Source organism: Eretmochelys imbricata, chromosome 3 (genome assembly GCF_965152235.1).
Source record: "Eretmochelys imbricata isolate rEreImb1 chromosome 3, rEreImb1.hap1, whole genome shotgun sequence".
NCBI lineage: Eukaryota > Metazoa > Chordata > Testudines > Cheloniidae > Eretmochelys > Eretmochelys imbricata.
The window spans coordinates 135569410-135587479 of record NC_135574.1 but is presented as its reverse complement, the minus strand read 5'-3'; the positions used below and the strand labels follow the sequence as shown (position 1 = coordinate 135587479).

Below are 18070 nucleotides of genomic sequence, written 5' to 3'. Positions count from 1 at the left end.
GGGGGGGCATACGTTGGAGGCACTACTCCGTGTATTCTGAACTCAGGGGCGGGAAGCAAGAAGTGGAGACACTCTTCTGCTCCATTATATTTGTCCCTCTCCATGCCTCACAGTGGAGGCAAACACAGGGCTCTTGGCTAGGAAAAATAATCCTGAATTTATCTTTGGAAATTAACTACACAGGGTTATACTATGAGATATCTTAATGCCATCCTAAACAAGGACTTCAATACTGACCTTGAGAGATATTGCTTAAAGACAGGATTATATTGAAGTTTTAAAAAATACATAATATAGATTTATAAAGGCATGAAGTCTAACAGGGGAACAGATATTAAAACAATGAGTAAAATAACAACACCCATAACTAAAAAGCAAAACGAAAGAAGAGAATTAACAGTAGGGAAAAGTTTTTTCTAAGTTACATGCAACTCCACTGGCCTGTCAGTGAAGTTGCAATAGTGTAATTGAGATCATAGTTTGCCCAAACATGTTTAGTCACATACACCTATGAAAAATGACTATATGTTTCCAAGTCCATTACAATAACAAACAGTACATACAAAATCAATTTTAAGGATGCCACAACAATAAGCTCTATATTACAGGCATTAAAGGTCTGAGAAGTTATTGATTTTCATTTTAGTAGGGTTACCAGAAACAACTGTGAAAAAACGGGACAGGGGTGGGGAGTTACAGGCGCCTATATAAGAAAAAGTCCCCCAAAATGGAACTGTCCCTTTAAAAATGGGACATCTGGTCACCCTGCATTTTAGCCATTAAGGCACAAAATAATATTTTATTACATTCTGAAATTTCAGGATGCATTGTAGGTTCTCCTAATATTTAGAGGCATGGACCAGAAGACAGATTCAGTTCTGATGATACTTTGAGTTCTGAGATATTTCTACAATGAGAATTAAAGACTTTAGGTGAAAACCCAGCCCCACTGAAGTCAATGGGAGTTTACCATTGACTTCAGTGAAGCCAGTATTTTCCCCCTAGATTCATCATTAGAGTTCATCACGAGGTGTTATAGTTTAGAACACACTCAACTGGTATTTCATCTAGTAACCAGTTTACTAAGAAGATGGCTATAGTTGTGACTGTAATTTATAATACAATCTATTGGTCTATAAAAAAACAGATCATTGTTCAAATGCCTCCCTCTATCCAATGGTGCTACACAATTCTTTTTTTATTCATCTTTACATTGAGACCGACTCATAAGGCATTGAACTGTAGTTCTCAATACAAATTAAAATATTTTGAACATTTAACACATTTTGTTTTTTCTCTGAAGTTTTGCACATATGGATTTCCATAGATGTGCTGCTTGGTAGAAGAAGAATGTTTTTCCAGATACAATATCATACCAAGGTCCTGACCACTTGAAAGAGATGAAGTATCCTGACCTGATTCCAGTTTGGATAATCCCAATCTGCAGCCTGAATTCCCTACATTCAACCGCAAATGGTATTTAATCTCTAGGGGCCAAATCCTGGGAAGAGAATCAAAGCCTAAGTACAGGTTTCAGAGTAGCAGCCGTGTTAGTCTGTATTCGCAAAAAGAAAAGGAGTACTTGTGGCACCTTAGAGACTAACCAATTTATTTGAGCATAAGCTTTCGTGAGCTATAGCTCACTTCATCGGAAGCATTCAGTGGAAAATACAGTGGAGAGATTTATATATCTAGAGAACATGAAACAATGGGTGTTACCGTACACACTGTAATGAGAGTGATCACTTAAGGTGAGCTATTACCAGCAGGAGAGCGGGGGGGGAGGGGGGAGAAACCTTTTGTAGTGATAATCAAGGTGGGCCATTTCCAGCAGTTGACAAGAACGTCTGAGGAACAGTTGGGGGGGGGGAGGGGGAATAAACATGGGAAATAGTTTTACTTTGTGTAATGACCCATCCACTCCCAGTCTTTATTCAAGCCTAAGTGAATTGTATCCAGTTTGCAAATTAATTCCAATTCAGCAGTCTCTCATTGGGAGTCTGTTTTTCAAGTCTTTTCGTTGAAGAATTGCAACTTTTAGGTCTGTAATCGAGCGACCAAAGAGACTGAAGTGTTCTCCGACTGGTTTTTGAATGTTATAATTCTTGACGTCTGATTTGTGTCCATTTATTCTTTTATGTAGAGACTGTCCAGTTTGACCAATGTACATGGCAGAGGGGCATCGCTGGCACATGATGGCATATATCACATTGGTAGATGTACAGGTGAACAAGCCTCTGATAGTGTGGCTGATGTGATTAGGCCCTATGATGGTGTCCCCTGAATAGATATGTGGACACCGTTGGCAACGGGCTTTGTTGCAAGAATAGGCTCCTAGGTTAGTGGTTCTGTTGTGTGGTGTGTGGTTGCTCGTGAGTATTTGCTTCAGGCTGGGGGGCTGTCTGTAAGCAAGGACTGGCCTGTCTCCCAAGATCTGTGAGAGTGATGGGTCGTCCTTCAGGATAGGCTGTAGATCCTTGATGATGTGTTGGAGAGGTTTTAGTTGGGGGCTGAAGGTGATGGCTAGTGGTGTTTTGTTATTATCTTTGTTGGGCCTGTCCTGTAGTAGGTAACTTCTGGGTACTCTTCTGGCTCTGTCAATCTGTTTCTTCACTTCAGCAGGTGGGTATTGTAGTTGTAAGAATGCTTGATAGAAATCTTGTAGGTGTTTGTCGCTGTCTGAGGGGTTGGAGCAAATGCAGTTGTATCGTAGAGCTTGGCTGTAGACAATGGATCGTGTGGTGTGTCCTGGATGGAAGCTGGAGGCATGTAGGTAAGTATAACGGTCAGTAGGTTTCCGGTATAGGGTGGTGTTTATGTGACCATTGCTTATTAGCACCATAGTGTCCAGGAAGTGGATCTCTTGCATGGACTGGTCCAGGCTGAGGTTGATGGTGGGATGGAAATTGTTGAAATCATGGTGGAATTCCTCAAGGGCTTCTTTTCCATGGGTCCAGATGATGAAGATGTCACCAATGTAGCGCAATAGAGTAGGGGCATTAGGGGATGAGAGCTGAGGAAGCGTTGTTCTAAGTCAGCCATAAAAATGTTGGCATACTGTGGGGCCGTGCAGGTACCATAGCAGTGCCGCTGATTTGAAGGTATACATTATCCCCAAATGTGAAATAGTTATGGGTGAGGACAAAGTCACAAAGTTCAGCCACCAGGTTTGCTGTGACATTATCGCGGATACTGTTCCTGATGGCTTGTAGTCCATCTTTGTGTGGAATGTTGGTGTAGAGGGCTTTACATCCATAGTGGCCAGGATGGTGTTTTCAGGAAGATCACCAATGGATTGTAGTTTCCTCAGGAAGTCAGTGGTGTCTCGAAGATAGCTGGGAGTGCTGATAGCGAAGAGCCTGAGGAGGGAGTCTACATAGCCAGACAATCCTGCTGTCAGGATGCCAATGCCTGAGATGATGGGGCGTTCAGGATTTCCAGGTTTATGGATCTTGGGTAGCAGATAGAATACCCCAGGTCAGGGTTCCAGTGGTGTGTCTGTGTGGATTTGTTCTTGTGCTTTTTCAGGGAGTTTCTTGAGCAAATGCTGTAGTTTCTTTTGGTACCCCTCAGTGGGATCAGAGGGTAATGGCTTGTAGAAAGTGGTGTTGGAGAGCTGCCGAGCAGCCTCTTGTTCATATTCCGACCTATTCATAATGACAACAGCACCTCCTTTGTCAGCCTGTTTGATTATGATGTCAGAGTTGTTTCTGAGGCTCTGGATGGCATTGTGTTCTGCACGGCTGAGGTTATGGGGCAAGTGATGCTGCTTTTCCACAATTTCAGCCCGTGCACGTCGACGGAAGCACTCTATGTAGATGTCCAGTCTGTTCTTTCGACCTTCAGGAGGAGTCCACCCAGAATCCTTCTTTTTGTAGTCTTGGTAGGAAGGTCTCTGTGAGTTGGTACGTTGTTCAGAGGTGTGTTGGAAACATTCCTTGAGTTGGAGACGTCGAAAATAGGATCTTAGGTCACCACGGAACTGTATCATGTTCGTGGGGGTGGAGGGGCAGAAGGAGAGGCCCCGAGATAGGACAGATTCTTCTGCTAGGCTAAGAGTATAGCTGGATAGATTAACAATATTGCTGGGTGGGTTAAGGGAACCACTGTTGTGGCCCCTTGTGGCATGTAGTAGTTTAGATAGTTTTTCTTTTGTAGAGAGGCAAAGTGTGTGTTGTAAATGGCTTGTCTAGTTTTTGTAAAGTCCAGCCACGAGGAAGTCTGCGTGGAAGGTTGGTTTTTTATGAGAGTATCCAGTTTTGAGAGCTCGTTCTTAATCTTTCCCTGTTTGCTGTAGAGGATGTTGATCAGGTGGTTCCGCAGTTTCTTTGAGAGCGTGTGGCACAAGCTGTCAGCATAGTCTGTGTGGTATGTAGATTGTAATGGATTTTTTACCTTCAGTCCTTTTGGTACGATGTCCATCTGTTTGCATTTGGAAAGTAAGATGATGTCTGTCTGTATCTGTACGAGTTTTTTCATGAAGTTGATAGATTTCCATTCCATATGGCTAAATTCAGTGCCTTGCATAATGACAGGTTTCAGAGTAGCAGCCAGGTTCGTCTGTATTCGCAAAAAGAAAAGGAGTACTTGTGGCACCTTAGAAACTAACAAATTTATTTGACCAGGTGGTCTGTGCTGCTGGACAACAACAACTAACACAAATCAGAGAGTTGGTCCTTATTCTCCCTCTAATATGGATTTGGCCCACTAGATGGGTGCAGCATACTGAACCACTGGCCACTGAGCTAACACAGTACTGACCTTCCCGCAGAGAGTGTAAGGGAAATGCTATGCAAGTTTCTCTCTGGGGATTATAGGAAGTGTACAGACTCTTCTGCTTCTGCTGCCCCTCTGTGAAGCAAACACGCAGCTTTGCAGCTGTCTGGAGCATTTTTACCCCCATTGTGCCTGATTTTTTGGTGCTAGGTAAAGTGAGTCCTGTGTATGTAGTTTACAAAGTGCTCTGCGTTCCCCTGATGGATGAAAGGGGCGATATAATGTAAAACATTATTTGATATTATCTACTGAAGTAGTTGCCATTTTCATAGTTTAGACCACATTTTAGTACAGAGAGTGTTTCCTTACAATACCCCTTTTATTCTTTATCGTAACATGCCTCTGACAGCTATAGTTATTGCTTACATGAAAACCTAATATTAGGAATGTCTTTGGTGTATTTTTAGCTTGGTTTTATTGTGGTTTAGCTACTGGGAATAAAAAGAAATAGGCAATCCAATGGCAACAGAGTTTTCTGCAGTCCACTGGTGATGCATGGACAACAGTTCTACAGCATGATGTTGAATAGTAAAGGGGAAAGGATTCATAATAGAATATTAGAAAGATATTTCTACTGGTGCATACAAAAATTCAGACCTCACATCAATTCAGCCTTGGAGAGAGAAGTGCATTTAGGCAATCACCACATTAATTTCCCTTAAATGGAACTGAGCTACAATCTCAAAAGTAAAGAGCTTCATCAAATCACATAATCCATAATACTCTTAGATTAATTTAAAATAATTATTTTTATGCAGGACTTTCAGTTCTGGATTAAATTATGCCTTTAGGCCCTGGTCTGTAAAACAGTAATTCCATATTAAAGACAACTTTTAGTATAACTCTTTATTTGAGCCTCATGTGATTCTCTCTTCCATCCTTCTCTCAATTTTCACTTAAGTCATCGAGATGTGTATACGCCTAAATTGGCTGACCATGTGGTGACATAGCTGAGACCCTTGTTCTTCCTCCATTTGTCCTCCATATATTTCAGGTGATGTCCAAAATAAGAATGTAAGTTCTTCAAGGAAAGGGCCATGTCTTTGTATTTGTTCTGGAACATTCTTAACATGGTTCTACCCATAATAACATAAAATATCTATACTTCTATAGATGTACTTAGTGATACAGTGCACACAAGAAAATTCTCACAGAACATTCACATTCTCAGATGACTTGTTAAAAACATTTGAAACTGTGGTAATTAGCCCTCCTAAGCTATGCAACTAATTACTTTTAAATGATATTGCAGATGTATTGTACCCTTTGCTATGCTTTGCTGAAGCTTAGTTCCTCGCTGCCATTTTAACCTCTGAAACACCCCCAGTTTCTTTTTTCTGCTCATCTCCAAACTGTATTTCCTAGAGGCGAGCTCTTCTGTTTTATTCTGTTCAACTCATTTTCTGTTCCTCTCAATCCAGATTCTCTGTTACCTAACCAAGCTCCATTGGGATTTGAAAGTAAGTGTTTTACAAAATATCTAAAATGTGTTCCTCTCTCACTGTAAAAGATTTACTTGCATACCAATATGAAGAATAGTCTTATCACCAATGTACATGTGGGCTGAAACAAACAGAACTCATTTGAGGGAGAGAAAAAGGCTAGTATTTGATTTCAGCAGAAAAGGTTCATCAATTTGATTTTTCCTTAAATATTTAGGGCACAAGTGTACACCACTGAAGTCAAAGGGAATTTTGTCATTGACTTCACTGGGTGCAGGATAAAGCACCTACTCTTCAGCATTTTAGCATTTAAGAAAAATATCTCTTGCTTTCTGAAGGTTATGTAAAGGAAACATTTTGATGAGGATTATCCACATGGATTTAAAAAAAAAATCACACCTGGACATATGAGGGTCAAATTTTCTGAAGAGCTAAAATGTTACCATTGCTTTCAATCAGAGCTGTCGGGTGCTGAGCAATTTTGAAAAATCTGGCCACTATATTTCTTTGTCTACATGGGAGCTAAGCTCTTTTGAAAATCTCGAGCTAATTGTGGGTGCTGTGCACTTTTCAAAATTTGGCCACTAATACATAAGTCAACACCAAGCTGTTGGGATGCTGCAGACAGATCTGGATGCAGGAATTTTTAGCACTTTCCAAGCAACAAGGAATAAGATTTATTTTTATTTCACATTTTAAATTATGTTAAAAAGGAAAAGGGAAAAAAAGGAAAGACGAATGAGAGAAATTTCTTGCATAAGAAGAGGTTACCTGTAACTGGAGGCTCTTCGAGATGTGTGGCCCCTATTTGGATTCAAAACGTGGATCAGCATCCACACCATGTGCCAGAGCTGGAATAGTTTTGTAGCAGCGCCCATTGACCCTCACATGCATCATCTGTGTGCTTGCATCCAAAGCTATAAGAGGCTGTGTGGGTTGACGCCGCTCCAGTATGCCTCTTACCATAACACAATATAGCCTGCAGCAGAGGGGATGAAGGGCAGGTATTGGACTCCAAATAGGAACCACGTATCTCAAAGAACCTCCCGTTACAGATAAGTAACCTCCTCCTCTTCTTCAAGTGATGGTCCCTATATGCTTTCCAAACATGGGTGATTAGCAAGCAATGCTCAGCATGGAGGTGGGTACGAGAACTCGCAAGAAATTACAGTCTGAAAGACAGCGTGGCTGACTGCCGCATCTGCTGTCGGAGGAATAGCATAGTGAGTGGCAAAGGTGTGGACAGAACGCCACATGGCCAAATGCACCAGTTCCAGAGTTGGACAGCTTCTGCACATAGAGAAGAAGACCTGGAGCCACCTTGCTTGTTGATATAGACAACTGCTACCACGTTGTTGGGTAACATGAAAGGGAGGAATGCCTGACAGACAAGACAGGCAGTTCTCAATTCCAGGACATTAATGTGCATCCTGGCCTCTCTTGGTGCCAGAGGCCTTGGACTGTATGACCATCCAGGTGGGCACCCCAACCAGTAAGGCAGGAGTCTGTGGTGAAATTAGCATGGGGGCTGGGAGATGTAAACAGGGTGCCGACCAGGACCTTGCACAGGTTGGTACACCACCTGAGGGAGGCCAGGACAATCTGGGGGAGCAGAATGGGCCTGTCCAAGAGGTCTGTCTGCAGTTTGTAGATCAACTTGAGCCATAGTTGGAGACAGTGCATGTGGAGGCAGGCATAGGGCATTATGGGGGTGCAGGCCGCCATGTGGCCAAGGATGGAAAGACATTGATGGACATAGGTGTGCGGACTGCAGTGTAAGTCCATAATGAAAGAAGTGAGAGTTGCAAATCAGTCCACCGGGGAGAAAGCCCAGATCACGAGAGTGTCCAGGTAGGTCCCAATAAAGGTGATCCACTGAGTAGGTATGAGGACTGATTTTTCCTTGTTGATACAAATGCCCAAAGGGGGCCCAGTCAGCTGAGAGGAGTTGGTTGCATGTCATCACAATGAGGAGCCAGTCATCCAGGTAGGGAAACACGGCGTGGCCAAGGCACCACATGTGGACTGCAATGACGGTGAAGACTTTTGTGAATACCCAGGGAGCGGTGGCGATACCAAAGGGGAGCACAAGAAACCGACAGTGGGAGTCACCAACATTGAAACAGACAAATCTCCAGTGAGCTGGGTGAATGTTGATGTGGAAATACGCATCTTTCAAATTGAGAGCCACAAACCAGGCTACCTGGGAGAGGGAGGGGATTACGAGGGGGAGCATGACCATCCAGAACGTGAATTTTCGTATGAACCTGTTGACTAACCTGAGGTCCAGGATCAGACAGCGGCCACCTCCCTTTTTCAGAATAAGGAAATATGGTGAATAAAAGCCATGGCCCTGGTAACACAGGGGGACTAGTTCTATGGCACCCTTCCAGAGAAGGATGTCTGCTTCCTCTCGGAGGAGAAATCCATGGGAGGGACCTCCACAGCCACCATGGAGAGGGCAGCGAGGGGGGAAAGAAGAATTCTATAGAGCACCCCCGGTGAATGATGTGGAACACCCTGCGGTCCATGGTGTTCATGCTCCAATTGTGGGCAAAGAGGGCAAGACAGGCCCCAAAGATGACCTGGAGCCCCATGAAAGGGATAGGAACAGTTTCTCGGTTCTCGATGGAGGAGTCAAATCCGCTGCTTAGATTGATGTTGCAGGAGGGTTGATGGAGCGGAGGTGGTAGCGGTGGAGTAGCAAGACCACTGAGCACACTGGTGATGGTGGGATGGCTCCTGCTGTCTTTGAAAGTAGGGAGGATAGAGGGTGTGGGGCATAGGCAAAAGGACGACCTCTGCTGCCCATGAGATGGAGTATAAATGCCGAGCAACCACAGCGTGGCACAAGAATCCTTCAGTCAGGGTAGGGAGTCATCTGTCTAATCACTGAAAAGTTTATGGTTATAAAAGGGGAGGTCCTTATGCGTGGTCTGGACCTCCTTAGAGAACCCAGACAATTGGAGCCAGGAGTCTCCGAATACACCAGAGAGCATGATGCATTGTCAGCGACATCCACAGCTGCTTAGAGGCTCAGCTTGGCAACCAATCTGGAAGTCTCACTGCTTGTCTGGTGGTAAAAGAGCCTGAAACTCCGAAAGCTTGCGGTAGGTGAGAAAGTCATATTTCACCAACAGGACCTGATAGTTGGTGATACAGAACAGGAGTCCCACAGAAGAATAAACTTTCCTGCCTAAAAGGTCCAGCTTTTTTGCCGCCCTGTCTGGAGGAGTGGACTTGAGGTGTTTTTGGCAAGTGCATTCGGTCGCCGCATGAACTATCAGTGATTTGGGGAGTGGGTGAGTGGGGGAAAAGGAAGTGTGTGCCCTGAGACGGGACAAAAATACCTTTCTGCATGTTTAAGAATAGGGCTACAGGCGGCTGGTGTATGCCAAACCGACGGCACTAGTTGCAGAATGGCCTCATAGACAGGGAGGGCCATCTGGGAGGGTCCCAGCAGTGGCAGAATATCCAGGAGCTGGTTTTGTGGGTCCTGGATCTATTATACCATGAGGCCAATGGCCGCAACTACTTGCTGAAGCAGGTTGTAGTATTTTTCCTGGTCATAAGGAGGAGAGAGGAAGGGTGGAATCAGTGCCTCATCCGTTGACAACAAGGCTATGGTAGGGACCGATAGTACCAATGGTACTGGCTGCGCTAGGTCTTCCCCAGGGTTGTCATAAACTGAAGAGGGCATGGTGTGGGCAGGGGATGGTCGGTAAGATGTCACTGGCGGAACCCCATGGTCCCGATACAGGTCCTAGGGAGGCCAGTAGGGTGAAGCATAAAGATCACCGGTGTCAGCAAGCCACAGGGATAGTGGAACCATGGCTCAGCAGTAGGGCCGGATGCCGATGGATAGCGCAGTCGGTGCCTGGGATCTGGTCTGCAACACTGAGTAGGGGGAAAGGAGGGATCCAGCTCTGAGAAGCACTCTGACTCTGAGGATGGTCCGGCAGGGGAGGAGCTGAGAGTGCTGGTGGTGCAAAGCGGGCGGAAGAAGGGTGCCAGTCAGCAAGGAGCAGGAGAAGTTCATCCACCGGAGAAGGCAGGAGTGAGGTGCCTGGGGTATTGGAGAGCAGTGGGGAACCAGGGTATGGGAGCAGAAGCTCCTCAGGAGGCATCAGCTATTCCAGGTGGCCGGACGTATGGGGAACCACACACGACAGTCCAGAGGGGCCCGGCAGCATCGACAGTGATGGCAGTACCAGACTGGTGAGCAAGGCTGGCAGCAGCACTGACGGATCACATCGGTGCTTCGCCTTGTGCTCGGTCCAGGGCTGCTTGGGAGTTGGAGCAGCTGGATCGGTGCGTGACTTTTCACCCAACCTGGCTCGGCTTGTGGAGGCAACACTGTGCTGTGGAGCGGTCCCTATGGGGGAGCTGCCCTGATGTTCACGTCACTGCTTCTTATGTTCACAGTGTGGCTTCATAGGCTATGGCAGTACCGATGGCTCCAGGGCCTGTTAGGAAGATAGAGGGGCGCTCACTGGCAGCGATGGATGCCGTTCTGACAAACCCACCAGTCCCACATCTAACTGCACACATGGGCGCATAGCCTACTCCACTAGAAACCTCCGGAGGCAAAGTTCTCTAGCTTCTTGTGTCCTGGGTTGGAACAACTGGCAGATGGTGCAGCCAGAAGCAAGGTGGGCTTTGCCGAGGCAGAAAAGGCACCATTGGTCCTCGTCACTCACAGAGAAGGAACGCAGGCACGAAGTACAGTTTTTGTATCCAACTTGCCAGGTCATGACCCCTCGGAGCGGGGGGAGCTCCCTGATGGGGGAAGAAGTCCAATGGGGGAGCCTAACTAGCTGAGTCGATCAGACACTATATGCAACTAATACAACTATAAACCCTATATACAAGGGGAAAAAAGTAGGCAATCATCTCTTTTAGCAAGCTAAGAACACCGAAGAACAGGGGTTCTGACTCTGGCTATGCAGCAATAAGAGAGGACTGGAGCGGCGTTGACCCGCACGGCCTCTTACAGCCTTGGATGTAAGCACACAGACAACGCATGACACAAATGTGGGTGAATGGACACTATGACAAAAGTGTTCTGGCTCCAGTGCATGGCACGCATGTGCATCCACCTTGGGAATCCAAATAGGGACTATCACTTGAAGAAGAATATATGATTTTCTTTCATCTTTTCCTGTCAGTATTTATACTTCCTTCATCTTAAAGAAAACATACCAGGAAAATAAAGTTCCTACATATTCAAGTATGAAAGTGATATTTTTCAAGCAGTTGGACCCTGCAGTGCTGTCTTGTATTGGTGGCAAGGTCTTGGGGCCCCACCACTTGATCTGCTGTCCACAGTTACACAGAAGCCTGTCTTTTGTAAACTCCAAAAGTATAACTGAATTAAAAAAATTAGATAAGTTCATGGAGGATAGATCTATCAATGGCTATTAGCCAAGATTGTCAGGGACACAATCCCATGGTCTGTGTGTCCCTAAACCTCCAATTGCCAAAAGCTGGGACTGGATGACAGGGCCTGAATCACTAGAAATTGCCCTGTTCTGTTCATTCTCTCTGAAGCATCTAGCATTGGCCACTGTCGGAAGACAGGATACTGGGCTAGATGAACCATTGATCTGACCCAGTATGACCATTCTTATGTTCTAAGAGGAAAGATAAATCATGCAAAAAAAATCCTTTTAGACTCTCTATTCCCTGGATTTACACATTCAATTTTTTTTTTTGATAGCTTGCATTTTCATTCGCATTATTACTGGTGGAATGCATAGCAACCCCTATATTAAGATAGCCAAAGCATTTCCATTCTGAAAAGGGCATTTCCAGTTTCTTTTAACTTTCTCAAAAGTGCATCTTTTCAGTTGAAATTTGGTACACTTGTTCTCAGTTATCTTTTTCCTGAAAGTTTCACCAAAAATAGTTGAGCTGTTTTCAAACATGAAGGAGTATGGGGAAAAAAGAGGCTTTTGTGTTATTAATCTTTCTGAACTTTTTATGAGATGCTCTTAGTGCCTCAGAGGATGGTGATGGAAAGATAACATTTTGCAGCTACATAGACCCTGATCCAGCAAAGCATTTAAGCATATTCCTGTTTCTCTGATCAGGGCCACTGAAAACCTTTCTCTGATCAAAAGCCCACTTAAGACCATGGAAAGACTTCCATGGGCTTTGGATCAGCCCCACAGTTTCTAGATTGCAGATATGACTTTCAGCGATCCGATAAAATCATACATATTTGGCAGAGCAGAAATAGTTTAAAAAAATTCACTCATGTGCACTGGTTTATGTTTTACAACAACAACAACAACAACTATCTACTGGTGTTCCATGGCTACGCACGCCTGCATAAATAAAAAGAGTGGAATTTTCGAACAAGTAAATTATCTCTCTGCATTCTATATGATTTGTTCATGCATAAGGAAGCTGAATGGAATTTCAATTTCCTGTGAAACAGTCTGTGAATGGATATATGGAATGAGGCAAGGGATCCAGCCTCAATGAGCACGTATTCAGTATATTGAACAGCTTTCTGCTACTGTCTAGCAAATAGTTGCACATTTCTTATGCAATTTTCAAGTTGCTATGTTCCTTTAATATTAACTGAATTAATCCAATGTAGAGCTGGGTGAACATTTTTGGACAAATAATTTATTTGCCAAAAAAATGTAGTTCCAGTTGAATTGGCCAAATAGTTTCAACTCCAAAACATTTTTTGGGATTCAGATGCAATTGATCCCTTACAATTTTTACCCCAGTGGTTAGAGCATTCACCCAGGTTCAATTCCCTCCTCTGCCTGATGTGGAAAAGGGATTTGGACTTGAGTCGCTCACATTGCAGGAGAGTGCCCTAAACTGGTGGGTTATAGTATGGGTCTCTTGTTTTTGTGAAGTGGAATAGCATCAACAGATCAGTGGAGCAGGGATCTGAACATAGATCTCCCAAATCCTAGGTGACTACTTAACCACTACGCTGTAAAGTAATTCTCTCACTCTAGCCCCATGACTATTCATTGTCATTATGAAAGATTATGAATTGCCACTATGCATGACAATCAATACTCATGGAGACATAGAGAAAACAAGTTTTCCTTAGATTTTTTTTTGGAACCAAGCAAAAAAAATAATCAGTTATTTACCAAGCTCTAATCCAAAGAATATGTACCAAAAAACATACTGAAGGCCAGATGCCCAGCCTTGGTTAAGTCCTCTTAGCAACCTCCAGCAGTACAAAAGCCACTTCAAATTACTCTAAAGTTGGGGATTTTCCAAAAGCTAGAGGAATTTCACAATGATTTGAAGCTAGCACAGCTGGCTTTATACCACCTACTCCACACCCTCCAGACAGGAAGCATTCCAAACTGGGCTTTAGCAGAGATGGTCAAGACATGGGTGCACTGAGTTAAGAACTGTGACTAATCTAACTTTCACCAGGGGTAAATTCAGTCCCAGTATCCTGGGAGATATAAGGTAGCTTAGAGTCATCTTTCCCATCCCAGCTACACATGCTTGGCACAATTAGGATCCAGCCCAAGATTTCTGATGTTATGAAAAACAGGACTTAGCAACTTGAATTAAACTTTTCTCCAAAGCAGAAATACGGAGAATGTTCGGATATCCGGCTTATTCTTATAATTGGATAAGTATCTTCAAGAATAAACCAAAATTATTATTTTGATTAAGCAGTAAACAGTGTCAGAATGTGCATTATTAGGCTTCCAATTCACATCTCAACTGCTTTGTAAAGCACAAGGACCAGGGCCAGATTAACCTGTCACTGAGTTCTAGGCCCCTACTTTCTTATGGCTAACAACAAACAGCCATGCAAGTACACCCACCATGGCCAGGCTGCAGATTTTCTGGAACCAGCTTCTCATCCTGCTGCTGCTCAGGGCAGTGCTCACCATGCCGGAGGGGCAGCCAAGCCAAATCTGACTGAGTGGTGTTATGACCTGGTGCACTGGATTGCAGAACTACAGGATCAGCTGCCCATCCATCACAGTGAGCAGCACCCTGAGCAGCAGCAGGATGAGCTGCCAGTCCCAATAGATCCATACCATAGCTAACCCAGTCACAGTGAGTATGATGCGTGTTGCCACCCCCCATCCCCCCAAGAATTTGTGTCTGAGCCACATGCCTCGTTTGCCTATACGTTCATCCGTCCCTGACAAGGACAGGTGCTTCTACAGCTTAATACGGTATATCCTGGTGTGGCATATTACAAACAATGTATTTATCCCAAATCCCAAAATGTATTTTACGCTGAAAAAAGCTTTTCTATTTACTACTATGCCAGAAAAACAATGCCGGAAGTTGGTGCAAAGTTGTGACATCACTAAGAGATTCCAATCAACTAATAAGAACATGACTTTGGTCATGGCCCAAGTTACCTCTCAATTACACTGATGCAATGCCAATAAAAACAATGGAGTCACATGGGCTAACCTGAGAGGAGCATTTGGCCCTCACTGTTTAAAAATACACTCCATTCCCTATCAACACTTAGTTCACTAATGCTTTATAAAGCATTTGAGATCCTCTCACATAAAAATTGTTCCGCTACCCTTATATTAAGCAAACACTTACAATTAGACTGTAACAATCTATAACTGTTGAATTAATATTTATTAACCAGCTATTAAACATGTATTAGCCCTCTATAAATGGAACCTTAATAAAAAGTGTAACTATAGAACTGCTGTTCTTCCCATTTACATACAGGAACAGAATGCCACAGATGTTCCAGATTATTTGCAGATAAAATTAAGGACTGATGAATCATGAAGGTCTTTAGACTTTCTGGGCCAAATTTTCAAAAAGGCCTCTATCTTCTTTCCATTTGCATGTGCATAAACACCTTCACCCCTAGGTGAGCAGATGATAGAAATTACATAGGATAATTACACAGGAAAAACCTATTTGTGCAAATGGATTTTTAATATGGAAATTATATCACGTTTGCACAGAGACCTGCATCTCAAATCCTAATACAGGCTGCCACTTGTGATGCCCTGGCTCGGGCACCAGCAGCAGGGATAGGACCTAGGACATCTGATCAAAAGCATAACCTTCAACTGCCTGAACTAAAAGATCCAAGTCTTATAGCTCAAAGGCTTTATCAGATTCAAACTCATATGTGGTCCAGCCATTAGAGGGGGAGAAGGGACAGAGAAACACATTTTGTAAGCATGGATTACACACTAGTGTTGAAGGCCACTTTTTGAAAGTTTGACCCTGCTGGCTTGAAATAGTTCAATACATTACATTTAGTAAGAACTTATGTCTGGAACACAAAATAAAACATTTGTGCTGAGAGATTTTTCCCATAACATCTATAAACCATTTATATTTATATATTCTGTAGCAGCTGTTCACCATTTTAAAATATTCAGCACACACAGAATTTGGAGCTGCATAAAATGACACTATTATTTATCAGTATTAACAATTATCTTATTGCCATGCATTGCAAAATTACAATGTGTGCATTGGAAAGACAGTAAGGTTTTACAGGATGGAGTTAAAACATTAGATAGCAAGGCTCAAAATTGTAAGGCAACAGTCAGAATTTTATAGGGCTTAATACTACAAGAGAAGTTATAATTACAAAAGAAAAAATAACAAAAATCCTTTCTGTGTGTGATTTTTGATGGAAAAATGATTCAGAAATCACCAGACCCTGCCTGGTGTAATAGCCTCTCTTTTGAGCCCTGCAAGTTCAAGTGTTATGACACACACAGGATACCAAAAACAGACATTAGAATTAATGGCAAATATGGAATTTTTTTGATCAAGCAAATAAAAGACAGAAGCACATACCCATTTTTCCACATCAACTAGCTGTAGAAAGAAAAAAGCAAAAAATCAGTCATCTATATCTTTGAATATAGTGAACCACAGTTTCAAATTTTCAGAAATCTCTAACAGGGATGATAAGTAAGAAGCCACTGCCCATTTACTTCCCCTCCTCCCCCACATGCCAACAGCTATGTTTTTCTGAATATTAATTTCTGCCAAGTACTTCAAATTTTGAAAGCCTAAAATATCGACCATGAAGTCCGATAATTAACTACAAGATTAACACACATTTGGAGTCGAATTAATTCAATACTACATTCTAGAACACAAATCTAACTGTATTCTGAAGTACGCCACAGGCTTCCAATATGTACTGTATTACACTAAAGAATCTGCCTGTTCTCCCCTCTGTGCGCGCAGCCACAACAGTACACATTTTGCTTCAGAGGGTATAATGGCTTCCCTCCAATGTTTTTCATTTTAAGGGGGTGCTATTAGATAGAAAACTAATATGAGGTGAGGGTATAGCAACCCTAATCTCTGCAGCAATGTCACCTGGAACATATAACGCCCAACATCAATGGACATTACGTGCAAAACAGTAGAAAACAAAACACCAAAATGTCATTTTATACTTTTGTAAGGGGGAAAAAAACTGAGTCAATCAGTTTCAATGTTTAATACGGTAATTAATTTAAAAATTATCACCTGGGAAAATGTTTGGGCCCTCTCTATAAAGTTTCAGAAAGACAAAGGACTGTCTACTGAAATACACTGGCTGCCACTAAAAAAAATAGCTCTGTATTTCCTTATATTTAGAATAAAAAATACTGCAATACAGTAAATCATATGCCCTAATGTTTTACTCCTAACTAATGCTGCTGATCTTTTGTTAACGAAGACCACTGTAGTAGTTCTTCATAAATTTTCACTGAATGCTTTAGTGCAAAATATGAGTAATTTCAAACAAAAATGTTTCAGTTCCTTATTACCTGAGGAATCCCTATAATATAATGATCGCTCAGGCCCCAAATGTAGGTTTTATTATAAAAACTGTTCAATAAAAATCAAATGTTTTCTCTTTTTTGATGATATATCATTTCAGTTAATAGAGAGTTTTGGATTTCCAGCACTACCACATTCCACTAATGGAGAAGAGAAACTGTTATACAACTTTCAATTTGTCATTCGTTCTTAGTTTTCTGGGATTTTGACTGTTTGGACTGAGATCCATTATGACAATTCTAAGAATTGTCGATAATATGTGTTACCTTAACCCTGAGTTTGTTATCTACTGCAGTCAATATTAGAGAAATCCTTTCAAAATTAAGCTTCCTATGTTTTTAAATAAATTAAGATGAATAAGAAATAACGACCATGCTGTACAAAAAAAAACAAAAAAACAGGTAATACCTAAAGCCAAAAAAAGCAATAAGACAAAAGATATCTTACTAGATGAAAAGGAGTAGTCAGGTTAATTTCACTTGAGAGTTTGCCATTCATCATCTTGTTTTCTTGACATCCCTTATGCTGAAATTGTACGTATGTGCTATTTTGCTTCACAATCAGATGGGAAGTTGATGCAAGAGAGAGCTAAATTAATTAAAGCTATATCATGTTGCCATGGTTCTTCTGGAAGTTTTTCTGCTAACCCAAAATTTACTTAAGTGAATTAGGCAGCCAGAATTGTTTTTGGGAAGGCTGTGAATCCACTTAAAGCTCAAGCTGCATTATTACTTGTATTAATCAATTGCCTCCTTATTGCTGACTTGTCTATTTGTTTTAGCAGACAGCAAAAACATTTTACAGTTTCAAGAGTCAAGCTTAATTTTAGACCACGTTCTCAGAGGCTGCAGTACACATTGTACCCATGTACTGGCGCTCTCAAAACCCTACCTTTGCAAGTACTTGCAGGCTTTTGAACATGCAAAAAGGACCTGTACAGATTGGTCTATGAGTGGAATTGTTTGAGTTTATGTATGATATACATTATGTATGATATACATTATGTATATCAGGCTTTGCAAGCATAATGGCGCATGGGCAATTTTGTGGATGCACCCCTTGCA

At 42.5% G+C, this 18070-nt stretch overlaps 1 protein-coding gene across 1 annotated transcript in view; it reads right to left on the bottom strand.

Moving 5' to 3' along the window:
• The window catches only part of RYR2 (ryanodine receptor 2), a 743716-nt gene that overhangs the window by 467001 nt on the left and 258645 nt on the right, over positions 1–18070 (bottom strand). Inside the window, exon 7 of the mRNA XM_077812173.1 lies at positions 16023–16043. Within this exon, the coding sequence (XP_077668299.1) occupies positions 16023–16043 (21 nt within the window). The remainder of the gene's footprint in view (positions 1–16022; positions 16044–18070) is intronic.